This window comes from Orycteropus afer, unplaced genomic scaffold, assembly GCF_000298275.1.
Source record: "Orycteropus afer afer isolate SDZICR_OR568_19922 unplaced genomic scaffold, OryAfe1.0 scaffold00039, whole genome shotgun sequence".
NCBI classification, from domain to species: Eukaryota; Metazoa; Chordata; class Mammalia; order Tubulidentata; family Orycteropodidae; genus Orycteropus; species Orycteropus afer.
Genome location: NW_006921626.1, coordinates 12,016,091 through 12,043,894, shown reverse-complemented (window position 1 = coordinate 12,043,894; position 27,804 = coordinate 12,016,091). Strand labels below are relative to the sequence as shown.

General features: G+C 36.2%; 1 protein-coding gene across 1 annotated transcript in view; it reads right to left on the bottom strand.

The window, feature by feature from the left end:
* Window positions 1-27,804, bottom strand: part of DNAH14 (dynein axonemal heavy chain 14) — a 792,430-nt gene that overhangs the window by 398,911 nt on the left and 365,715 nt on the right. The window contains exons 37-40 of the mRNA XM_042780425.1: window positions 21,440-21,655; window positions 12,966-13,059; window positions 8,688-8,896; window positions 7,469-7,721 (exon numbers count right to left, since the gene is read on the bottom strand). Of these exons, the coding sequence (XP_042636359.1) occupies window positions 7,469-7,721; window positions 8,688-8,896; window positions 12,966-13,059; window positions 21,440-21,655 (772 nt within the window). The remainder of the gene's footprint in view (window positions 1-7,468; window positions 7,722-8,687; window positions 8,897-12,965; window positions 13,060-21,439; window positions 21,656-27,804) is intronic.

The following is a 27,804-nucleotide window of genomic DNA, read 5'->3' as shown; positions in this document are numbered from 1 at the left end:
CAAGGCCAAATTTTCCAACTACCGGTGATTCTTCTTTGTTTCCAACTTTTGCATTCCAGTCACCAGTGATAATTAACACATCCTGATTGCATGAATATAGATGCAAAAATATTCAACAAATTCTAGCCAACAGAATCCAACACTATATCAGAAAAATAATACATCCTGAGCAAGTGGGATTTATACCTGGTATGCAAGAATGGTTCAACATTGGAAAAATAATCAATGTAATTCATACATAAACAAAACAAAACAAAAGAACCATATGATTATATCAATTGACACAGAAAAGGCATTTGATAAAATCCAACAGCTGTTCCTGTTCAGAATTCTCAGCAAAATAGGGACAGAAGGGAAATTTCTCAACATAATAAAGGGCATATATGCAAACATTATTATTAATGGAGAAAGACTTAAACAATTCCCTTTACGAATGCAAGCCAGACAAGGATGCCCTCTATTACCACTTCTATTTAACATTGTATTGGAAGTCCTAGCCAGGGCAATAAGGCTAGAAAGAGAAGTAAAAGGCATCCAAATTGGCAAAGAAGAAATAAAGCTATCTCTATTTGTGGATGACATGATCCTATATATAGAAAACCCAAGAGACTCAGCAAAAAAACTACTGGAACTAATTAAGAGGTTCAGCAAAATGGCAGGATACAAGGTCAACATACAAAAATCAGTTGGATTCCTCTATATCAACGAAGAGACCTCTGAAAAAGAAATAAGGGAAGCAGTACCATTTACAATAGCTACCAAAAAGACAAAATATCTAGGAATGAATCTTATCAGAGACAACAAAGACCTACACAAAGAAAACTATGAAACACTAGTACAAGAAATTACAAGGGATCTACATAAATGGAATCACTTGCCTTGTTCATAGGTAGGAAGACTGAATATTGTGAAAATGTCAATACTACCCAAAGCAATCTATCTACACATTTAGTGCAATCCCGGTCCAGATACCATCAACATTTTTTAAGGATATGGAAAAACCAATTACTAACTTCCTATTGAATGGAAAGAGACCTTGGATAAGCAAAACACTACTGATGAAGAAAAATAAAGTTGGCAATCTCACAATCCCAGATCTTAAAACTTACTATACAGCCACAGTAGTTAAAAAAGCATGGTATTGGTACAATGATAGAGAGATATACCAATGCAACAGAATCAAAAACCCAGAAATAGACTCATCCCTCTATGGACAGCTGACCTTTGATAAAGGTCCAAAACCTATTAAATGGGGAAGAGACAGCCTCTTTAACAAATGGGTCTAGCAAAACTAGATATCCACTTCCAGAAAAATGAAACAAGACCCATATCTCACCCCATACACAAAAACAAACTCAAGTTGGATCAAAGACTGAAATGTAAAACCCCAAACTATAAAATTTATCAAAGATAAAATAGAGGCAAATCTAGGGGCCCTAATTTATGGTATAAATAGACTATCAAGCATAACCCAGAATGCACAGGAGATGGAAGAGAAGCTAGATGACTGAGATCTTTTAAAAAATTCTTATGTGCATCGAAAGATTTCATCAAAAGGGTAAAAAGAGAACCTACAAATTGGGAGAAAATATTTGACCATGACGTATCTGACAAAAAACTTATCTCCAAAATCTATAGAAAACTTCATCACCTCAATGCCTAAAAGACAAAAAATTCAATTAAAAAATGGGCAAGGTACATGGGCAGACACTTCACTAAAGGCGATATGTGGTAGGCAATAAACATATGAGTAATTGCTCAGGATCGTTAGCCATTAGAGAGATGCAAAAACAACGATGAAATATTTCACCCTAGCAATAATAGCAAAGTTCAACAAGACAGAAAATAACAAATGATGGTGAGGTTGCAGAGAGATTGAAACTCTCATGCACTGCTGGTGGGACTGTAAAATGGTATAACCATTGTGGAAAATGTTATGGCATTTCCTTACAAAAAACTGAAAATAGAAATACCATATGAATCAGCAATTCCATTACTAGGAATATATCCTAAAGAGGTGAGTGACAGGGCACAAACAGGCATATGCACACCCATGTTCATCACAGCACAATTCACTATAGCAAAGAGATGGAAGCAACCTAAATGCCCATCAATGGATGAATGGATAACCAAACTGTGATACATTCACACAATGGAATACTATGCTACATTAAACAGCAACGAAGGATACGTGAATCATCTCACAATGTGGATGAACCTGTAGGACATTTTGCTGAGTGAAAAAAGTCAATCACAGAAGGACAAGTATTGTATGAGCCCAATATTGTAAAAAGACAAGGAAGGGTTTGCTTAGGGAAGGGAACTCACTTTGTAGGTTACCAGCCAGGGGAAGGAAGAGGAGGGGTTAATTTTAGGCTAGTTTTGGGCCACACACTGAGTTGGGTAAGCAGAGGGATGATATGGAAAGAGTCTGTGCCCAGCATGATAACACTGGGGAAAGGTAGGACACTGAATTTGGCACATAAGATAGAGATGACATAGGCTAATACCAGTATATCCACAAAACAGCATTGCCATTTACACCAAACACCACACTACAGATAAACACATAGACAACTGAGAAGATCATATGGAGGTCAGTGAACAGGATTATACTCTAGACCAAAGATAGATTCAACTGAGGCTAATCTTGCACAGATACCAGTGATACAAAATACCTGCAATCATTGCAGAAGCAACAGAAGACAGACATAGAGCAATCCCTCACAGACAGCCAGACACTATGGGAGAGGGACCCAGTAGATCTGCTGACTCATGACCATGGTATTGGGGGACACCAGACTCAATTGGCACAAAACACATAAAAATCTTGTTCCACAACCTACTTTGGTGAGTAGCAACTGTGGTCTTAAAAGCTTTTGAGTGGCCATCTAAGTATCAGCTAATGGCATTTGGAAACAATCAGGTCTAGGATATGATGGACCTCGAGACCAGAAGAACTAGATGGTGCCTGGCTACCAATGCCAACTACTCAGGAAGGGATCAAAACTGGAGTTCCTGCATAAAGTGGGAGGGAAAATGTGGAACAAAATCCAAAAACACAACAATGACCAGAATTACTGGTTGGATGGAGTCTGGTGGGAACCCCAAAGACTATGGCCCTGGGATACACTTTAGGCCTGGGATAAAACTCACTCCCAGTGGTTGGCTTTCAGCCCAATAGTAAATAAGAGGTACATGCAGACCACTCAATCCAGGGGTCTGTACCCCCATACTGTACGGGAGATACATCCTTTGAAGCAATTGGCCATGGGGCACCAGAGTGGCAACACTCACACAGAGGAAAAGCAGGACACACAGGAATGCATAACTAGAAAGGGCACAAGGAGGGGGTGTTACTGGGAAGGGAGAAGAGGAGAGTGGGTTAGGGCTGGGAATGGTAATTGGGGAGTGAAACCAAATGTACACAAAATGTTGAATGTAAAACAAATTCTGCCCTGTTAATTTACACTAAAGTACAATTAAAAAACAATAAAATAAATAAAAGGAAAGGAAGAAAAGATCCAAATGGATGTCTGAAGAGATTCTGAAACTTGGTCTTGAACAGAGAGTAGCTAAAGCAAAGGGAAGAAATGACAAGAAAAAAGAGATGAACCAAAGATTGCAAAGAGCACCTTGAGAAGACAAAGGCAATTATTATAATGAAATGTGCAAAAACCCAGAGTTAGAAAACCAAAAGGGAAGAACATGCTCGATATTTCTCAAGCTGAAAGAACTGAAGAAAAGATTCAAACCTTGAATTGCAATATGGAAGGCGTCTATAGGCAAGATATTGAATGATGGAAGTAACATCAAAAGAAGATGGAAGTTACTCTACTAAAAAGAATTGATGAGTGTTCATCTATCTCAGAAGGTGGCATATGACCAGCAACCAATAGTATTGAAGGAAAAAGTCAAAGTTGCACTGGAGGAATTGGTGAAAATCAAGCCTGCAGGAATTGACCCCATTGAGATGTTTAAACAAATGGATGCCACACTGGAGGCACTTATTCATCTGTGTCAAGAAATTTGGAAGATAGATACCATCTGGTCATCTGACTGAAAGAGATCCATAGTTGTACCCATTCCAAAGAATGGCTATCCAACAAAATGTAGAAATTATCAAAAAATATCATCAATATCACATGCAAGTAATATTTTCTTGAAGATAATTCAAAAATGGTTGCAGCAGTGTATTGACAGGGAACTTCTATAATTGCAAGCTGGATTCAGAAGAGGATGAGGAAAAAGGACTATCATTGCTGATGTCAGATGGATATTGGCTGAAAGCAAAGAATATCAGAAAGATGTTTACTTCTGCTTTATTGACCATGCAAAAACATGCACCTGTGTGGATCATAACAAATTATGGATAACATTGAGAAAAATGGGAAATCTAGAACACTTAATTGTGCTCATGAAGAACCTGTACATAGACCAGGAGGCTGTCATTCGAACAGATAGAGCCTGGTTTAAAATCAGGAAGGGAGTTGTATGCTTTCACGATACTTGTTCAATTTGTATGCTGAGCAAATAATCCAAGAAGCTGGATTATATGAAGAAGAACGTGGTATCAGGATTGGAGGATTGGAGGAAGATTTGTTGTGAAGATGACTTGAAGCACTTACTGGTGAAGATTAAAGACTATAGTGTGCAGTATGGAATACACTTCAACATAAAGAAAATGGAAATCCTCACAACTGGACCAATAAGCAGCATCATGACAAATGGAGAAAAGATTGATGCTGTCAAAGATTTCATATTACTTGTTTCCACAATCAACACCAATGGAAGCAGCAGTAAAGAAATCAGATGATGTATTGCATTGGACAAATCTACCCGCAAAAGACCTCTTTAAGGTGAAGAGCAAATATGTCTCTTTGAAGACTAAGATGCGCCTAACCCAAGCCAAAATATTTTCAATGGCCTCATATGCATGTGAAAGGTGGACAATGAATAAGGAAGACTGAACAAAAGTTGATGCTTTTGAGTTGTGGTGTTGGTGGAGAATACTGAAAGTATCATGGACTGCCAGAAGAACTAACAAATCTGTGCTGGAAGAAGTGCAGCCGGAATGCTCCTTGGAAAAAAGAATGGCCAGACTTCGTCTCCCCTACTTTGGTCATGTTGTCAGAAGGGACCATTCCCTGGAGAAAGATAGCATGCTTGGTAAAGTGGAGGGTCAGCAAAAAGGGGGAAGGCTGTCAACGAGATGGATTGACACAGTGACTGCAATGATGGGTTCAGGTATAGCAAGGATTGTGAGGCTGGCACAGGTCCAGGAAGTGTTTTTTGTCCTGTTGAACATAGGTTCGCTATGCGTCAGAGCTGACTCAATGGCATCTAACATCATCAACAACAACAACTGTTTAAATTGTTAACAACTTAAATTAAAAAATTTCCATATATTACTCCTTCCCCGGTTTATGTTGTTATCCCCAATTACATCTTCATACATTGTATGCCTAATAATGTAAATTTATACTTTTTTTTATGGATTTATCATTATAAAGCATGTAGAACAGGAAAAACAACTAGAATTACCAACCAGCAATAATTAATAATATATGCCAAACTCAGCTTGATATTGACTCAAACCACTTCTATGCTCCATATCCCAACAGTCTGGCAGATGAGGCAAGCCCTTTTAAAGGTATAAATATGATATACCTCAGTCTCTACTCTTGCTTTATACATAATAGCTGAAATCCAATTAAAAATTATGAGACACACAAATAATCAAGGAAACAAGTTCCATTTCCAAGAGATAAAGGAACAGCAGAACAGACACAGAGATGGTCCAGATGTTAGAATTAAATGAAGAATTTAAAGTAACTATCATTAAACTATTGAAAGATTTGATATGAAATGCAACATTCACAAGTAGGGAATTTCAACAGAGATAAATATTATTTGAGAAAAGAGTCAAATAGAAATGTTAGAAAAAAAAACCATGGTGTCAGAGGTGAGAATTTTTTCAACGGGTTTATAGAAGACAGGGTGCAACAGAGAAGGAATCAGTGAAGTGGAAGGTAAATCAATGGAAATTATCTGAACTTGAACACAAAGAAAAAAAAAAAATGAAAACGACAACAGATATAGCAACCAAGAGTTGTGGGACAAATAGTGTTTCTAGGTGGGGATTTTCACTTTTCAATCCTATTTACAGTGGTTCAATTCCCCACAGCTCTCATTATTTTTCTGCTAATAGCTCCCTCAGCCTATGATATATACTTGAGATAAGGAACTAAATTTCAGGTCCTGACTTATACTTCTGATGAATTTCAAATTGTATTTCTCGGGTGTGAAGACACTCTTCAAGACAGAGAACCTGAATGTTAACAATCTATGTAATCTATCTCTTTTTTAAGTGCACTCTATCTGTGTTTAATCACTTAGGCTTTAAGATTGGAAGGCAGTAGGAGGAAATTTCTTTTTTACTTGCTTCCTATCCCAGTCAGGCTTTGCTGCCATCGTAATTTGTTACCACTCTGAGCTGTGCTGTGTTGAACTAACTGGCATTCAACCCACTACTAATGGCAATACCCCATTCAGAGCCCTGAGAAGGATAAAGCGCAAACTTAAAAATACTTTTCCCCACCTTATCTTCCGTTCATGGCACCCAGCTCTCTTTCACTCAGGATTGTATTTCTCTCTCCCCCACACACACTGGGACCTAACCATCTTATGTCACACCAGGTATTTCTCACAACTTTTGTGTTAGTTCAGTAGATCCAAAATCAGGTTTTGGAGAGACAGTTGTAAGCTGTGCTAAGTTGCCTTCTTATCAGCAACCAAATCGAACCAATATCTGAATGTAGGCATTTTGTAGAGCCCATGACTTTAGCCATAATGTTATATTGTTTTCTGAATTTGTTGATCTCTTCTTACAAATGTTTCACTACTGTCTGTGTTTATACTTTTTGCATAATTCCAGCTTCAACCTAGGATTTTGGCAAGTTTCTTCCACTATTTCTAAGAATCTTTTAACAATGGCAAGAGCATTCTTACTTAATAGAAACCCTCTAAGGATTTGCTACATTCATTTTTTTCTGTGACTCTTTATACTTATGTTCAATATTAACTCACTTTTATTGATATCTCTTTCTATACATTTTTTAAAAAATGTTTGTTTCTGTGCATGTCTTCTGTTGATACAAATATACTACAAATTTCTTTTAAGTAAGAAAGTAGCCTTCCTTTCTTTATGTCCTTTTATAAAATCTAATGCTGTTGTTGTTATGTGCCATTGAGTCAGACCTGACTCATAGCAAGCCCTCCTTGGGTTTCTGAGGCAGTATCACTGCAGAAGTAGATTGCCCAACCTTCCTTCCAAGGAGTGGCTGGTGGGTTTGAACCGCCAGCCTTCTGGTTAGCAGTCAAGTGCCTTATCTAATAGAAGGTAATAAATAACTGACATTGACTAACTAAGCTATAATATTAATGCAATTTAGGGGAAAAAACTCACTTTGTCCAAAGCCTCCATTTTCACTCATGAATTCAAAGAAAGAGTCAAGAATTCTACAGAGGGTCACAATGATTGTTATGTCCTGTACAGGAAATGGCTGAAATTTCTGATGCTTCTTTAGAAACTGTAGTCCATCTGCAACACTTGCATTAATCATGAACTCAAGACAATCCACTCCTGTTTGACTCATAATTTTGGAAGTTTTCCAAAGCCATGATTTAACATAAGGTTTCCATCCTAGATCAACAGGATCCTAATAATAAAAAGCACAGATAATTTCATATAAGTAAATAAAAATACAGTGCTGTCCTAGTTCTTACTAAATATTTGCAATACTTAAAAATATGGCTTAGAAACACCATTCATTAAAATGAGAATGATTCAAAACAGTTTAAGAATTACCTTTCACTAGAATGATTAATCATTTTTAACTGTGGTCTTTCCTACAAGAAAACATGCAATTGGGGGTTCTGTATAGGGAGGTGTACTGAACACTTGGGTATGTGGTAAGGGGAACTGTGTACCTAGAGGGTTCAGCCCTATAGTTCATTTTATTTACCACATTTAGTTAAATAGACTAGAGCAAAAGGCTAATCATGACTAATAATTTTCTGTACAGAAAACACTTATTTTTGTTTTATCTATGACCTAGTTACAAGAGTGATGAAAAAAATTCACACCAGCAGCCTAACCTGTCTGTTGAAAGCATTACTTATCCACCAAAAAACCCAAACTCACTGTCATCAAGTCAATTCCAACTCACAGCGATCCTCATTGGGTTTCCAAGGCTGGAAATCTTTACAGGAGTAGGTTGCCCCATCTTCCTTCTGCAGAGCAGCTGGTAGGTTTGAACCACTGACCTTCTGGTTAGCACCCAAGTGCCTTATCCACTTCACCACCAGACATCCTTACTTATTCACAGTTGTAGAAAATATTGACCACTCCAATTACTTAAAAACAAACAAACACTGCCATCTAGTTGATTCCAACTTATAGCGACCTTATAGGGAAGAGTAGAACTGCCCCTTGGGTTTCAAAAACAGTTGTAATTATACTCATATTCATTTCAGAGTTATGAGGCTTTATGGGGCACACATTCTGGACTATTGGTTTCACTCTCCTGAATTCAGAAGTAAAAATAAACATAAAAAATTATATTGATAATACATTATCCCAAACAGCACATTTTATGTTATGAAATTTGATATTAGACACTTACCATATAGACCACTGCACATCGGCTGACAGTGGCAGGACTAGCCTGAGACAGGCTGTCTGTTTCAAAAATCATTCTTATTCTATTAGTTAAAGCTATTCTCTCACTGTTTGCTAGGCAAAATGTTCTACTTTCATCTAGCACGGTGTTTAGATTTTCCACCCACAAGGTATCCACTGGACCATCTAAAATAATCCACTGCCAATCAAAATCTGGGGAAAAAAAATTTTGATGTAGCTGAGAATAATTGTATTACAATCATGTACATATTCTATTTAGAGAACACTTTCTAACTTAAGATGAAAAATGATCTCCTAGAAAACACTAGAGTGAATGTGTTAGTATTCTCTGGTATTAAACATGAATATTCATACCATATACTTAATAACTTTTTTTTAAAAAAAGTTATTGTGATTTGAGTGAAAGTTTACAGAGAATTTCATTTTCCATACAGCAGGTCATACATATTTTGTCTCATAACATTGATTTCAATTTCCCACAATATAACAGCTCTCTTCCCACTTCCTCCCTACAGTTACCTCTTCCTTGTTTCCTTCCCTTGCATGCACTCCTGCCTCCCGAATGGCAAACACTGCCCTCTGTTCTCCTATGATTGATCTCTCCAAGGAGTGTAGCTACCTGATGTAAATGTTCAGCCCATATGCCAGTCTTTTATTTGGCTGGAAGCCACAGGAATGAGTTCAATTCCAGACCTGAAGGGTAGCTAGGGGAATAGTCTCAGGAGTTTAACCAGGCTCTACTTAATAACTTTTTAAGTAATGTCGAGATAGTTTTTGATTGCTGAATTGTAAAACTAGTCCATAAAATTAGTTTAGAAGAAAGATCCTTGACATTCTCTTTTCCTTAAGAGTATGGTTTGTGAATTTGCTCCTTCCACCCAGGAATATTATTTTGGAGATGCTGCCCCAGGATATAGCAAAGAGAAATAGATACCCCTTTGAGGAAAGAATTGAAAAGACAAGAGTTTAGAGTTTCATACTGGGAACCCATTTATTCCTTTTGCCACACTCTACAACCACCAACCTGCTCCATGATTTTAGAAAAATCTACTGGGACTGCACAGGGAAGATGTGAATGGGTCATTGCACAGGCAGAGGATAGTTAATCACCTCGAAAAAGAACCTGCCAGAAGAACATGACAGTAGAAGTGGGATCCATATAGTCACAACTGCTGAGATGGGACTCTGACTGGTTGAAAATCCTACTGTGGAAATTGTATTAAAGTCCCATGAAGAAAACTTATTTTGTTCAATTACTGTCATCTCTCAATTGAATGGCCAAAAAAAAAAAAAAAAAAAAAAATTACACCTCAAAGTTCAGGAATTCTAAGAAAGAAGCAGCTGCAGAAGTATCTTTCAATGTCTGGAATACCAATGTACTATTGGCCAGTGTGTTGATATGAGGTTCAACCTAAAGTACTGAAAGTAATGGTTGGTGATTCTTTATGGAGCAGGCACCATGTCATACACATTCTCTGTGCCCTGGCACATAGTAAACTGACTAATATATAATGGGTGTGCAATCAATTTTAGATGAATCTACTAGGGTTTATTTGATGATTTGGCCTAAGAATGTACAGGCTGTATAGAGACCCACTCCAGAGGAATCCTATTGTATGTTGCCACTGCTGCTTCTCAAACTATTATTTATTTATATCTTTAATATTGAACTAGTTCTAATGAGATATTGCTGTTGTTGTTAGATGTTGTTGAGTCAGTTCTGATTCATAGTGACCTTATATACAACAGAACGGAACATTACCCAGTCCTCTACTATCCTCACAATTGTTACTATGCTTGAGCCCATCGTTTTAGCCACTGTATCAATCCCTTTTGTTGAAGGTCTTCCTCTTTTCCACTGACCCACTGCTTTACCAAGCATGTTATCCTTCTCCAGGGACTGGTTCTTTCTAATAACACAACCAAAGTAAGAGAGATAAAGTCTGGGCATTCTTGCTTCTAATGAGTATTCTGGCTATACTTCTTCCGAGACAGATTTGTCCATTCTTCTGGCAGTCCATGGTATGTTCAATAGTCTTTGCCAACACCAGAATTCAAATGCTTCAATTCTTTTGTGGTCTTCCTTATTCATTGTCCACCTCTCACATGCATGTGAAGCTACTGAAAATACCATGGCTTGGGTCAGGTGCACCTTAGTCTTCAAAGTGACATCTTTGCTCTTTAAATAAGCCTTCTGCAGCAGATTTTCCCAATGCAATATGTCACTTGATTTCTTGACTGCTGCTTCAATGGCCATTGATTGTGTACCCAAATAAAATGAAATCCTGGATAGCTTCAATCTTTTTCTCCATTTATCCTGATGTTGCTTATTAGTCTAGTTGTGAGGATTTCTATTGTCTTTATGTTCGTGTGTAATCCATACTGAAGGCTGTAGTCTTTGATCTTCATCAGTTAGTGCTTCAAGTCTTCTTCACTTTCAGCAAGCAATGTGTGTCCTCTGTGTATCTCAGGTTGTTAATGAGTCTTCCTCCAATCCTAATGCTGAGTTCTTCTTCATATAGTCTAGCTTCTTGGATTATTTGCTTAGCATTATGATTTAATAAGTATGGGGAAAGGACATAACCCAGACATACACTTTTCCTGATTTTAAACCATGCAGAATCCCTTTGTTCTGTCAAAAGGCTGCTTCTTGGTCTAGGTACATGTTCCTTATGAGCAGAGTTAATTGGTCTGAATTTCCATTCTTCACAATGTTACCGAATGCCGTTGTATAATCAATAAAACACAGGTAAACATCTTTCTAGTATTCTCTGCTTATAGCCAAAATACATCTGACATCAGCAACGTTCTCTCTCCTTCCACATCCTCTTCTGAAATTGGTTTAAATTTCTAGCAGTTCCCTGTCAATATACTGATAAAACTATTTTTAAAATTATTTTCAGAAAAAATTTTAGTTGTGTGTGATATAAATAACATTATTCGATAATTTCTGCATTCTTTTGGATCACTTTTCTTTGGAATAGGCACAAGTATGTACTTCTTCCTGGTAGATGGCCATGCAGCTGTGGTTCCAAATTGCTTGGCATAAATGAGTAAGGTCTTCCAGTGTTGCATCCATGTGTTGAAACATCTCAATGGGTGTTCTGTCAATTCTTGGAGCCTTTTTTTTTTTTTTTTTTTGCCAATGCCTTCAGTGCAGCTGGGACTTCTTCCTTCAGTTCTTGATCATATGCTGTCTCTTGAAATTGCTGAATGTCATCCAATTCTTTTTGGTAGAATGACTTTGTGTATTCATTCTATCTTCTATTGATACTTCCTGCATTATTCAATACTTTGACCATAGACTTTTTCAAAATTGCAACTTGAGGCTTGAATTTTTCTTCAGTTCTTTCAGCATGAGAAATGTCAAGTGTGTTCTTCCCTTTTGATTTACTAGCTACAGTTCTTTGTACATTTCATTTGAATACTTTGCCATCTCAAGCTGCCCTTTGAAATCTGTTGTTCAGCTCTTTTACTTCACTGTTTCTCCCATTTGCTTAGCTGCTCTCCATTCAAGAGCAAGTTTTAGAATAGCTTCTGACATCCATTTTGGTCTTTTCTTTCCTTCTTGTCCTTTGAATTACCTTTTGCTTCTACACATATGGTGTTCTTGATGTCATCCTACAACTCATCTGGACTCCAGTCATTGGTGTCCAATGCATCAAGTGTATTCTTGAGATGGTCTTTAAGTTTAGGTGGGATATATTCAAGGTTGTATTTCAGCTCTCATGGACTTGTTTTAGTTTTCTTCAGCTTCAAATTAAATTTGCATATGAGGAATGTTAATATGAGATACTAATGGTCATTTGTAAACTAAAAGGGCTATGTAAGCCCTAGTATTTATATAACACAATTAATTACATACATATGTAGTATAATATTTGGTAATACTATGAAACCAAAACCAAATCAAATCCCCTACCATCGAGTCAATTTAGACTCATATCGACCCTGTAGGATAGAGTAGAACTGCTCCATAGGGTTTCCAAGGTTGTATGGAAGCAGCCTGCCTTATCTTTCTCTTGCAGAGCAGTTGATGCGTTCGAACTGCTGACCTTTTGGCTAGCAGTTGAAGTTTTAACCACTATGCCTCTAGAACTCCTATAGAGGTTTTAAATAAACATACAAGGGAAAAATAGTACAAGAATAAAATATCACCAACCAAAAATGTATTTTAAAGATAGGAATTGGCTCATATTTGTTCAAAGTTTGTCTTCTATATTATTTAATCATAGTTAGTGAATTTTATAGTAATACTTACTCTGATCTTCTGGAGTTTTAACAGCTTTATCTATCTCCTTCTCACAAATATTATTCACAATATCTGCTGCATCAGAGGAATCAAGTTTGAAAACCTAAAACATGTAATTAATAATTTTTAAACTTTTACTTGATGACACTTTTCAACTCAAATTCACTATATATCAATGTGCTTTCATGAGTGGCAAGAATATGAAAAGCAGAAAGTTTTGTAGCTGAAATGATCAACACATAACCAACATATAATGTAGTTGACTTGTGACTCCAGGTCATGGGTGCCACTGAATCAGGAGCAGAGAGGGTAATCACGCTGCAAGAGGGTGGGCCCTGGGATGAACTCACAGATCAGGGCACAGAGAGGCCTGGAGAGAGTAGGTTTTTTGCTGCTGTTTGAACCTGGCAGAAAGCAGCAGCCCCCTAACAATTGGAGTCTTTGCAGAACTTGAGCTGTGGAACTGTGAGTAACAGTATAGAATCATCATTAGCAGCATACTCAAAGCCCTGGAAATGGCTACTGGCACCTGGAGCTTTTGTTTTTTTTCCCCCTCTTTTCTTCCTCTGTTCCCCACGTCTCCCTTGCCTCATCCAATAGAAAAACCACATTAAGCCATCACAACACCTGTCAGCTCAAATCCTAAACTCCCTTCATGATGAACTGCATCCACATTTCACACGATGATTCCATCATCACAAAGAAAACTGCAGAGCAACCCAGAACACCTGAATTAATAACCAAAAAATAAAAATAAATAAATAAATAAAATATACCAGCTCCACATTTCCAAAAATCATAAATCATAAAACCAAGACAAAACAAATCAATACACAACTGACCATTAAAGACAACTTCAAAATGGTTAGGAAACAACAGGCAACCTCAAATCAAACAAAAAAATAGGATAAGACAATAGAAATAAAATCCCAAACAAAAGTCTCATTAAACATGGAGGAAGAGGAGGCAATATAATTATCTGAGAAGGAATTTAGAAGGTATGTTTATAGAATTCTATCAGAGCTTAAGGAAATCCCAAACAGAATCAAGGAGAACACAGATGGTACCCTGGAAAAACTCAGGAAAACCATTCAAGAACTAAATAACAAGATTAATACAAAATCAGAACTCATACAAAAGCAGCAGTTAGAAATCCAGAAGACTAATACCAAAATTATAGAATTACACAGTACAGTGAAAGCAAAAAATAAGATAGAACTGGCTGAAGAACATATTTCCCAACTAGAAGTTAAATCCCTGGACACCAGCCTGTATGAAGAAAAATTGGAACAAAGATTTAAGATAAATGAAGAGAACCTAAGAGTTATATGGGAAGACATGAAGAGAAACAACATACGGCCTATTAGAATTCTAGAACAAGAAGAGGTGAAAAAAACCACTGAGAAAATTGTGGAAGACTTACTAACAGAAAAGTTTCCCAATATCAAAAAGGAAGAAAAGATATTTGTCTAAGAAGCTCAAAGAATTCCATACAGGAGAGATCCCAAGAAAAAAACTGAGGCATATCATAATCAAACTCTCCAAAACCAAAGACAAAGCAAGAATCTTGCAAGCTGCCCAGGACAGAAAAAAAAAAAAAAAAACTACTTATAATAATCAAACAGTTAGGCTGAGCTCTGATTACTCAGCACAAACCTTGCAGGCAAGAAAGCAATGGGACAGCATATATAAAACACTGCAGGAAAGGAACTTCCAACCAAGAGTCCTATATCCAACAACTTGTCCATCAAATATGAGGGTGAAATCAAGATGTTGTCAGACAAACAAAAATTAAGGGATTTTTGTGAAAACCAGAACAATCCTACAAGAAATGATTGAGAAAGTCCTTCCAATAGAGAACCCACAACAGAGAACAACAAAATCAGGACATGTGACATCAACACTAAAACCAAATCAGAAATAGACACTCAAAATAAGACCATAAAACATTGTCTAAATATCAAGGGAGTCAATCTGCACATGACAACAACAACTAATCAAAGAGAGGGAATAAAAGTTCTAGGTTCAAAACTTCCAAATGGAGAGGAAAACAGGACAATGGGTCCTCATAGAACAGACTGTTCCAAAAATATAGAGACAAGAATTCATGCCAAGGTAACCGCAGAGAAGATTAACAATCCCCCTAAGCAAACCAAGAAGGAAGAAAAACATATGGGTTTACTAACCACAAAACCAACAATAAAGAAGAAAAGAGAGGAAACATTGACAACAAAATGAACTCAGCACAGAAAAGTATACAGACCAAGGAAACTCCAGCAACATGACAAAAAAACAAATAGAATGACAGCAATCAATTCATATCTATCACTAATTACACTCAATGTGAATGGACTAAATGCACCAATCAAGAGAAAGAGAGAGTCAGAATGGATAAGAAAATAAGACCCATTGATATGCTGGCTACAAAAGACCAACCTTAGACACAACCTTAGACCTTAGAGAAGATTAACTAGAAAAAAACTCGACAAAGATACAGAAGAACTCAACAACATAATCAACTCAATCTCAGACATATACAGAGCATTCCGCCCAACAAATGCACAATTCACATTCTTCTTCAGCGCACATAGATCATTCTCCAGAATAGACCATATGTTAGGACATAAAACAAGCCTCAATAAATTAAAAAACATTGAAATACTACAAAGTATCTTCCTGGACCACAGTGTTATAAAAGTAGAAATTAATAATAGGAAGATCAAGGAAAAAACATCAAATGTGGAAGCTGAACAATTCACTGCTCAAAAACTACTGGGTAATAGAAGAAATAAAATGTGAAATAAAAATATTCCTAGAAACAAATGAGAATGAAGATACATCTTACCAAAACCTATGGGACACAGTGAAAGCATTACTCAGAGATCAGTTTATAGCAATAAATGCATGAATCAAAAAAGCAGAAAGAAACAAAATCCACACTCTAATGCAACAATTCCAACAATTAGAAAAAGAACACTAAAAGAATCCTACATTATCCAGAAGTAAGGAAATAATAAAGATCAGAGCAGAACTAAATGAAACAGAAAACAAAACAAAACAAAAAATAATAGAGAAAATCAACAAAACAAGAAGCTCGTTCTTCAAAATTGACAAATCATTGGCAAATCTAACAACAACAACAACAAAAAGAAACAGAAGATGTAAGTTACAAGAATAGTAAATGAAAAAGGTGTCATCACATCAGAACCAACTGAAATAAAAAAGATACTGACAGAATATTATGAAAAATTATACTCCAACAGATGTGAGAACCTAGAAGAGATGGACAAGCTTCTGGAATCACAATACCTACCTAAACTATCCCAGTCAGAGAGAGAATATTTGGACAGACACATAACAAAGGAATAAATTGAACAGGTCATAAAAAACTTCCCACAGGAAAAATTTCTGGCCCTGATGGCTTCACTACAGAATTTTACCAAATATTCAGGGAAGAGTTGATAGCTATACTACTGAGGCTATTCCAGAACATAGAAAAAGATGGAATACTCCCAAACTCATTTTATGAAGCAAGCATAACACTGATACCAAAATCAGGGAAAGACACCACTAAAAAGGAAAACTACAGACCAATATCCCTATTGAACATAGATGCAAAAATCTTCAACAAAATCTTAGCCAACAGAATCCAACACTATATCAGAAAAATAATACATCCTGACCAAGTGGGATTTATACGTGGTATGCAAGGATGGTTCAACATCAGAAAAACAATCAATGTAATCCATCATATAAACAAAACAAAAGAACCATATGATTATATCAATCAACACAGAAAAGGCATTTGATAAAATCCAACAGCTGTTCCTGTTCAGAATTCTCAGCAAAATAGGGATAGAAGGGAAATTCCTCAACACAATAAAGAGCATATATGCAAAACCAAGGGCAAACATCATTATTAATGGAGAAAGACTCAAAGCATTCCCCTTATGAACAGGAACCAGACAGGGATGTCCTCTATCACCACTCTTATTTGACATTGTACTGGAAGTCCTGGTCAGGGCAATAAGGCAAGAAAGAGAAATAAAAGGCATCCAAATCAGCAAAAAGGAAGTAAATCTATCTCAATTTGCAGATGACATGATCCTATACATAGAAAACCCAAGAGACTCAGCAAAAAACCTACTGAAACTAATAGAGAGGTTCAGCAAAGTGGCAGGATACAAGGTTCATACAAAAATCACTTGGATTCCTCTACACCAATGAGGAGACCTCTGAAAAAGAAATAAGGAAACAATACCATTTACAATAGCTACTAAAAAGATAAAATATCTAGGAATAAATCTTACCAGAGACACAAAAGATCTATACAAAGAAAACTATAAAGCATTACTATAGGAAACAACAAGGGCTCTACATAAATGGAAGAATCTGCCTTGTTCATTGATAGGAAGACTGAATATTCTGAAAATGTCAATACTATCAAAAGCAGTCTACACATTTAATGCAATTCTGATCCAGATACCAACAAAATTTTATAAGGATATGGAAAAAACAATTACTAACTTCATATGGAAGGGAAAGAGACCTTGGATAAACAGAGCACTACTGAAGAAGAAGAAAGTGAGAGGTCCCACACTCCTGGATCTTAAAATCTACTATACAGCCACAGTAGTCAAAACAGCATGGTATTGGTACAATGATAGACAGATAGACCAAAGGAACAGAATCAAAAATCCAGAAATAGACTCATCCATCTATGGACAACTGATCTTTAACAAATGTCCAAAACCCATTAAATGGGGTAGAGACAGCCTCTTTAACAAATGGTGCTGGCAAAACTGGATATCCACTTGCAGAAAAATGTAACAAGACCCATTCCTTACCCCAGACACAAAAAACAAACTGAAGTAGAATTGATGCAATGGAAGACAGAATTAAGGAGATTGAAGACAAATACCTGAATACTTCTTTGGAAAAGGATCAATCAGAAAAAAAAATTAAAAAATAAAAAATTCATCAAAGATAACATAGGAGCAAATCTAGGGGCCTTAATTTATGGCCTAAATAGACTACCGAGCATAACGCAGAATGCACAGGAGGTAGAAGAGAAGCTAGATGACTGGGACCTTTTAAAAATTAAATTCTTATGCACATCGAAAGACTTCCTCAAAAAGGGTAAAAAGAGAACCTACAGATGGGGAAAAAATATTTTCCTATGACATATCTGACAAAAGACTTATCTCCAAAACTTCAATACCCAGCACCAAAAAGACAAGCAATCCAATTTAAAAATGGGCAAGAGATTTGACAGACACTTCACTAAAGACAATATGCTGGTGGCCAACAAACACATGAGGAAACCTCATGATCTTTAGTCATTAGAGAGATGCAAATCAAAACAATGATGAGATATCATCTCATCCCAGCAATAATAGCAAAGTTCAACGGGACAGAAAATAACAAACACTGGAGAGGTTGCCGAGAGATTGGAACTCATACACTGCTGATGGGATTGTAAAATGGTACAACCATGGTGGCAGACAGCATGGGGTTTCCTTAAAAAACTGAAAATAGAAATACCATTTGACCCAGTAATTCTAATACTAGGAATATATCCTAAAGAGGTGAGAGACAGGATACAAACAGACATATGCACACACATGTTCATTGCAGCACAATTCACTACAACAAAGAGATGGAAACAACCTAAATGCCCATCAACAGATGATTGGAAAACCAAACTATGACACCTTCACACAATGGAATATTATGCTACATTAAAAAACAATGAAGGATACGTGAATCATCTCACAAAATGAATGAGCCTGGAGGACATTATACTGAGTGAAATAAGTCAATCACAGAAGAACAAATATTGTATGAGCCCATTACTGTAAAAAGACAAGGAAGAGTTTGCTTAAGGAATGGAACTCACTAGGTTACCAGATGGGGAGGAAGGGGAGGTAATAATTTTGGGTTAGTTGGGGGCCACACACCGAGGTGGGTAAGGGGAGGGATGGTATGGAAAGAATTTGTGACCAGCATGATAACATTGGGGAAAGGTAGGACATCAAATTCTGCACATAAAATATAGACAACAGAAGCTAATACCAGTATATCCAGAATACTGCATTACCATTAATACCAAACACTAGGCTACAGATAAACACATAAACATCTAAGTAGATCAGCTTAGGATCAGTGAACAAGATTATATTCTAGACCAAGGATAGATTCAGTTGAGGGTAATCTTGCACAGATACGAGTGATACAAACTACCCACAATCCTTACAGAAACAACAGAAGACAGACACAGAGCAACCCCTCACAGAAAGCCAGACACTGTGGGAGAGAGATCCAATGGATCTACTAACACAGGACCATAGTATTAGGGGACACCAGACTCAATTGGCACAATAAAATACATAAAAATCTTGTTCCACAGCCTACATTGGTGAGTAGCTTTCAAGCGGCCATCCAGGATGCAGCTAATGGTCTCCTATTGCTTGGAGTGAAGAGTGCAAAAAACAAACAAACAAACAAAAAACCCCAAGGGCATTTGGAAGCAATCAACCCTAGGACATGATGGAACTCGAGACCAGAAGAACTAGATGGTGCCTAGGTACCAATGCCAACCACTCAGGAAAGGATCAAAACTGAAGATCCTGGACAGAGTGGAAGGAAAAATTTGGAACAAAATTCAAAAACAAAATAAGGACCAGAATTACTGGTTGGATGGACTCTAGTGGGACCCTCAATACTATGGCCCTGGGATACATTTAGGGCCTGGAATAAAACTCACTCCCAGGGGCTGGCTCTTAGCCCAATAGTAAACAAAACATATTTGCAGACCATTCAACCCAGGGTGACGCACCCACATACTCTATGGAATTGCATCCCTTGGAGCAATTGACCATGGGGCACCACAGGGGTAATATTCACACAGAGGAAATGCAGGACATATAGGAGTGCATAATATGAGGGGCATGGGTGTGTGTGTGTGTGTGTGTGTGTGTGTTACTGGGCAGGAAGGGGAGGAGAGTAGGTTAGGGTTGGGGATAGTAACTGGGGAAAGAAACCAAATGTACACAAAATGTTGAATGTAAAACAAATTCTACTCTGTAAACTTGCACCTAAAGTGCAATAATAACAATTAAAAAATGTAAAAAATTATTTTGCCATTCATATTTATGCATTGATGAATTTGTATTAAATACTTTATTCATTTTCTTTGGAAGCATTTTTACCTCATTAATTTGTAAGAAATATTTATATATTTTTCATATGTGTTGCAAGCATATTCCCAGACTGTCTTTGTCCATTTTGTTCTTGATGTGTTACTCCACATTAAACAAAAAAAACCAAACCCACTGCCATCAAATTGATTCTGACTCATAATGATCCTTTAGGGCAGAGTAGAACTGTCCCATAGGGTTTTCCAAGGCCGTAAATCTTTATAGAAGCATACCACCTTATCTTTCTCCTGCAGAGCAACTGGTGGGTTTGAACCACCAATCATTTGGTTAGCAGCCAAATGCTTTAACCAATGCCCCAATAGAACTGCTGTTAATCTGCATAGGTGGTTTTTATTTTCATGTAATAAACTAGTTTCATCTTCTACTCTATAATTTTTAATCAGGGAAGAGCAGTATTTTAACTGAGGGGCTGTGTGTGAAATATGAGCATATTTGAATGGTACTTATATTTCTGTATGCACATTTCTGTGTTATAAATACTGTTTAAATTATATATTCCTGTTGTTGTTGTTATGTGCCATTGAGTCGGACCCAACTCAGCGACCCCTCCTTGGGTTTCCAAGATAGTGTCACTACAGAAGTAGATTGCCCAACCTAGTTTATTATAAATTCAAATCCATAAACTCAGAAATGTAATCAAGGAAAAAACAATTGGAAATCATAATGCTCACTGTGAAACTTTATATTCTTTCCCAAATACCACAAAATTAATTTCAATCAAACTTGAAGCATTTATATCTGTGATTACATGTAATATTAGAAAAATAAAACTATAACTGTAAGCACTCATGCCCTTGGAAACAAAGAATACAGTGTTGACCCAGGCATAATGAGCTGTTTCTGAGTTTTCTATTTATTTTTATTTGTTATTTTGTTATAGTGAAAATAGTAGAGACCAAAATGTTTGAGCACATTTTATTGGGGAAAATTAGGTCTATCAACATTTTATCCCCTGTATGTTGGTATATTGGTGCTGACAGTGTTATTGATCTAGATATAATTCTCCAGTTATACTTATTTGATTCTGTGTTCATTTAAAAGCAAATATATTTAATTTCATTCTATTGTTTACTAACCATTTTAAAATTCAATAGCATACTTTTGTCTTTTGATAGCTTTAATTTTTCTTTTTTAAACTGTTCATAATACTTTTAAAATTTACCTTTACACTAGTATCTAATGATGTTTTATTATTAACTTTTTGGATAAGCAATTAAATATTCCACGAGTCAAATAAAAACACTCATTACATACTAAACTTACATTAGATAAGTCTGAGATTCTCAACTTTAATTCAAGAGTCAGGTCTTTCTTTGAGTGACTTTTAGTGTTAAAATGTACATAATTTCGAACTGTTGCTGATAATAACCCATCAGTCCATTCCATTGTGTTAGGATTCAGTTGTCCATAGAGTTCATTAAGAGTGATACACTTTGGATTTATAACACAAATATCTACTTTTCCTTTTCTTCCTGGAATCTGAAAAAATCCGCTTTAGTTTTTAAAGGCATTAACTATAGTACAATTATTTGTTTGTTTTCACATTGTTATTATCAAAGCATTTTAAGCAATGTCTTTCACTCCAAAGAAAGATTCTCTATATAGATGGCAATTTGCAAGGAACAGTAAACATTGTCTTATTAAACTTAGCTATAATACACACATAATTATTTTGAAAAATTAGAAATACTACAATTATACCCTCAGAATAAAATGGAAAAAAAAATTCATTGTGCCTGATTAAGGAACACAATATATGAGCTGGTATTTGGTGTATGTGGACCCAGAGTTGAATATAGAAGAAGTAAGGTAGAGTCACACCAAAAAAATTAAACTCACTGCTGTTGAGTTGGATCCAACTCATAGGGACCCCTCCTTGGGTTTCCGAGACGGTATTAGTGGCTAAGGCACTTGACTGCTAACCAGAAGGCAGGCGGTTCAAACCCACCAGCCACTCCTCGGAAGGAAGGTTGGGCAATCCTACTTCCGTAGTGATACTGCCTCGGAAACCCAAGGAGGGGTCGCTATGAGTCGGGGCCGACTCGACGGCAAACAACAACAACAACAACAACATCACCACGTAAGTAGTGATTGCTCAATCTTCCTTCTGATGAGTGGCTGGTGGTGGGTAGTATTAAGCTTCATGTCAGAATTGGCACTAAAGATAAAATTCCTCTTAACTATAGTGAAATAATTCCAAATGGTATAAAATCTACCAACCATTATAAAAATCTCTGAAAAATAATATGTTCACTTGGTGTGGGGTAAAGAATTTAACTTCACCCAAAGAATTTGGTCTTTGTCCTCGGTTCTTGAGACACAACCTCTAAATCTTGGAATTTCTCCAGTGATTGATAAGGCTTCCAGACCACACTTGAGAATTTATGATAGGTAGGTGGCTCTTGGGTGGTGATTGGCTAGGCCAGAAATATCACTGTGTGATATCAGTTGACCTCAGAGAGGGGAGGACATGATTCAATCAATAATGCCTTTGGAGTAAAGCCCCAGTAAAGGCTGTGGACATGAAAGCTCCATGGGATTCTTGGTTGGTGACAGACATCATAGATGTGTGCATGTGTATGCATGCATATGGTGGGGGGAAGTAATGCATTCCTTTTGGGAATCCTCACAGACTTCACCCTGTACACTACTTCATTTGTTATCCTCTTTGCTATAATAAAGCTATGATCACAAATATAGTACTCTCCTGAGTTCTGTGATTCATTCTAGCAAATTATCAAACCTGAGGGAGTCGTAGGAGCCAGGAGGTTAGAAGTAGGCAGGGGGTCATGGGAAACCCTGAGCTTATGGCTGGCGTCTTGAATGGATAGTTGGGAAACCCAAACACTGTAGCCAGTAAGTCAGAAGTGAGTGTCATGGGGACTTGCAAGCTTGTGGCTGGCATGTGAGGTCTTGGGAACACTTGGCAATCTGGAGAATCGTGCCTCTTAGCTTGTGAGATCTGACATAACTCCAGGTGGTTGGGTCAGAGGAAGAAGCACTGCATATATAGCTGATGTCTAAACAGAGGAGAACAGAATTGATAACAGACTGCACTTATTTGATCCTCACATTTGGTCAGAGATGGAGAATTGATTTGATTTCCCAGCACTTGTCAATAAATATTAATTATGCTTTTACTGAAGAATCCCAATTTAAATGGGAAGCATGATGTTTGGGAAAGTTTGTACCTTTCTTGAGGATCATTTTCATTTTCTATGAAAATCATGAGCCAAAACAATTTCTATTCTTCCCTCAAAAAAACTTTTGTAATATTTTCAACTTTGATATCATTAGCATACACTCAGGCCCAAATATAAAATGAAATTTTTATGTAATAAAATGTTTCTCACCTTCCTGTACTTTCAGAAACTTGCTATTTCTATTTTCATCACTTACAATGATCAAATGTAAAACTTAACTAAACTCATGTAAGCAGCCTTTGGAATCATTTCTCAAACTTGATATTTATAGGTACTGTAATTTTTCATTAAGTAAGGTGAAACTAAAGACATCAAGGACATAAAATATAAAGAAAACAAAAGCTCATTAAAAACTCAGGAAAAAGAAAGACCAAAATGGATGTCAGAAAAGACTCCGAAACTCCTTCTTGAACAGAGAGTAGCTAAAGTGAATGAAAGATATGATGAAATAAAAAAAGATTTCAAAGGGTGACTCAAAAAGACAAAGTAAAGTATTATAATGAATATGCAAATACCAAAAGTTAGGAAAGCAAAGAGAAGAACACACTCAACATTTCTCAAACTGAAAGAACTGAAGAAAAACTCAAGCCTTGAGTTGTAATATTGAGAGATTGAGGGATTCTATGGGCAAATATTAAATGATGCAGGAAGCATCAAAAGAAGATGATGGAATACACAGTCACTGTACCAAAAAGAATTGGTCAACATTCAACCATTTTAGGAGGTAGCATATGATCAAGAACCAATGGTATTAAAGGAAGAAGTCCAAGCTGGATTGAAGGCACTGACCAAACAAACAAACAAACAAAAAAAAACAACGCTCCAGGAATTGATGGAATAACCACTGAGATATTTCAATAAATGGATGCAATACTATAAGTGCTCCCTTGTCTATGCCAAGAAATTTGGAAGACAGCTATTTTGGCTGACTGACTGGAAGAGATCCATATTCCCATTCCAAAGAAAGGTGATCCAACAGAAGGCAGAAATTCATGAACAATATCATTAATATCACATGCAGGTAAAATATAGATGAAAATAATTAAAAAAAAACAGTCACAGCAGTACAACAAAAGGGAATTGCTAGAAATTTAAGCTAGATTCAGAAAGGAATGTAGAATGAGCGATATCTTTGCTGATGTCAAACAGATCTTGGTTGAAAGTAGAGAATACCAAATAATTCTTTACCTGTATTTTATTGACTATGCAAAGGTATTTGACTATGTGGATCATAACAAATTATGAATACCATTGTGAAGAATGGGAATTCCAGAACACTTAATTGTGCTCATGAGGAACCTGTACATAAACCAAGAGGCAGTCATTCAAACAGAACAAGTGGCTACTTCATGGTTTAAAATCAGGAAAGTTCTCTATCAACATTGTATCCTTTCACCATAATTATTCAATCTGTACACTGAGCAAATAATCTGAGAAGCTAGACTATATGAAGAAGAACACGGCATCAGGATTGGAGGAAGACTCATTAGAAATGTGGGATATACAGATGACACAACTTTGTTTGCTGGAGGCTTGCTGGAAACTTACTGGAGACTTGCTGAAAGCTGTATCTATTCACTTTTTAATGCTCAAATCATTCCCTGTTTAGCCATTGAGTTCCTCTTTCAAGGCAGATCTGGAATCCTTTCAATATCACCCCAGTAATCTCCCTTTCTATCCTGTATAATAAGATGTTAAAGCTCAGTTTTTCAGATATAGAAGCATCCATTTTTCCAAAAAGCTCTGGTTCTTTGATATAGATGGGTACTTAGAGCAATGAGACACACTGGAATTTTAAGAGTGGGCAACAGCAAACTGAAAGGATAACTGGAATGTGTCAGGAGTTGGAGGTGTGGCAGGAAAGTCTGCCAAAGAGCATTTTAGTATTTTTGAAAATTGGTTAACACTGCAATTAAGCCTAAATGACAAGTTTTTCTTAATATTTCTAGTTATGTGAGTTGATAATTTGGGTGTATTTTCAGTTGATTTTGCTAACTTTTGTGCTTTTTAAGAATGCTAGTCTTTATTTCAGAACAGTTCAACATTTTTCTTTTATTTTCATTTTGTTTTCAGCCATCTATAAGCATTTTTGCTTTTTTTTTTTGTAATAATTCCCCAAACCAAACCAAACTCACTGCTGTCGAGTCGATTTTGACTCTTAGTGACCCCTCCTTGGTTTTCCAAGGCAGTATCTCTATGGAATTAGATTGCCCAATCTTCCTTCCGAGGAGTGGTTGGTGGGCTTGAACCACCAGCCTTCGGGTTAGCAGTCAAATGTCTTAGAAGAACTCAAATGCCAAAATTAAGAGATTAGTTGAAACATTCTCAATGTCCAATAATTGGAAGACTGATTAAATAAATGATGGTAGGTTATTAAACACTATTATATCCTATGACTACATTTTTTGACAAAAATAATATGTGTGTGCATATTTAAGTCTTTGGAGAACACATAATGTGTTAACTGAGATTTTCTATAGGTAACTGAGTTGTTCTTTTTCAACATCTTTTATGTATATTAATAGGTGTCATTTTATTTGTATGATGAAAATAATGCTTTGAAGAAATGAAATACTTAAATTAAGCATGCAAAAATTCTAAAAGAAAATAATCCAGAGGTTTTTTTTTTTTTTGGTTATTGTTTCTCTCTAAATATCACTTGAAAAATTGCTAATTCATTCAATGGAAAGTATGCCTTCTTTGTGTGGTTTACTGGAACTGAGTATACTGTTGTTTGGAACTGAGATACTTCTGAAATGTATGGAATGTATTAACAAACAAAGTAATTTTCCTAATTCTACAGAATCTGATTCAAATAATTCATTGAGTGGAAAATATAAAAATGAAGAGAAGACCTACATGTAGAACATTGATTACAGTATCAGCTACTATTCTGTTGCTAACCATGAAGTTTTCATTGGCTAGCTTTCCGAAGTAGATTGCTGGACTTTCCTCCCCAGTATCTTTTAGTCTGGAAGCTCTGCTCAAACTTGTTCACTATGGGTGACCCTGCTGCTATTTGAAATACTTGCAGCATAGCTTGCAGTATCATAGCAACGTAATATAAGCCATCGCAGCACAACAAACTGAGAGATGGGTTGTGAAAACAGTATATACTATTTTTTTTTTTTTTGTAATTAAAAAGCATTTTTTTTTAAAGTAAAACAAATTTCTGCACATAGGGTTGTTGTGAAGGTTTTTGTAGTCGTTAGGTGCCGAAGAGGCAGTTTCAACTCATAGTGACCCTATGTACAACAGAATGAAACACTGCCTGGGCTTGCACCATCCTTAAAATTGTTTTTACACTTGAGCCTATCATTCCTGCCACTGTGTCAATCCATTTTACCAGAAGGTAAATGAGGCAATTGAAGTACAAGTGTTTAGTACGGTACTTGGCCAATACGTAGCAGCTCTAGTGGCGTACTGCCTAAAGCATTGACTGATAACCAGAGGGCTGGTGGTTCAAACCCACCAGCCACTCCTCGGAAGGAGGGTTTAGCAATCTACTTCCACCGAGATACTGACTCAGAAACCCAAGGAGGGATCGCTGTGAGTCAGATCTGACTCAACGGCAGTGAGTTTTTGAGTTTTGGCCAATATATCGTACTTCACAAATATTAGTTATTATTATAATTGCTGCAATAATTCAATTCTCATTAATTACAACAAGAACCAATTATAGACCTGTTGAGAAGAGGAGTTCAGACTGAGGAAAAGATAAAGGATTATGGATTACCACATTGATGATTTTGAAGCAGGATATTGCACACTAACTGAAAAAAGAAAATTTCACATAATCATGAATCTGATTTTCTAAGACTTATGAATAAATTACCAATAATGAATCTTTAAATAAAAGAACTGAAATACATATTATGTATTGGAATCTAATTTAAATTGAAAAAATGTATTATGATTAGGTCATGATTCTAGGAATTCAAGCACAATTTAACGTCAGTAAATCTGTCAACATAACTTAGTACATTAACCAATAAAAAGATAAAAAGAAATTCTGAAAATCATTTAATAAATGCTAGCAATCAAAAAACAGAGTTATCAGACTAGAATAAAATTTCCAAAATATGATATAGAACATTTATCAGGGACCAAGACCAAACATTCATATTAAATGAAAAAAATATTAAATGCATTCCACTTAACGTAAGGAACAGGAATTATAATTAAAATTGTCTTGGAGAGTTAATCAAGAAAACAGTAAGTAATATAAATATTAGAAAAGGGACAAAATTATTTTCACCAACTATCTAAAATACAATTAGAACTTACACATCCATTCAGTAAGATGGTTGGATGAAAAAGAAATATACACTTTCATTTTGCACTAGCAATTAGCATTTCAATATTTAACTGGGAAAAATTCCCATACAGTACAATGATTCATAACTACAAAACCCCAACAATAAA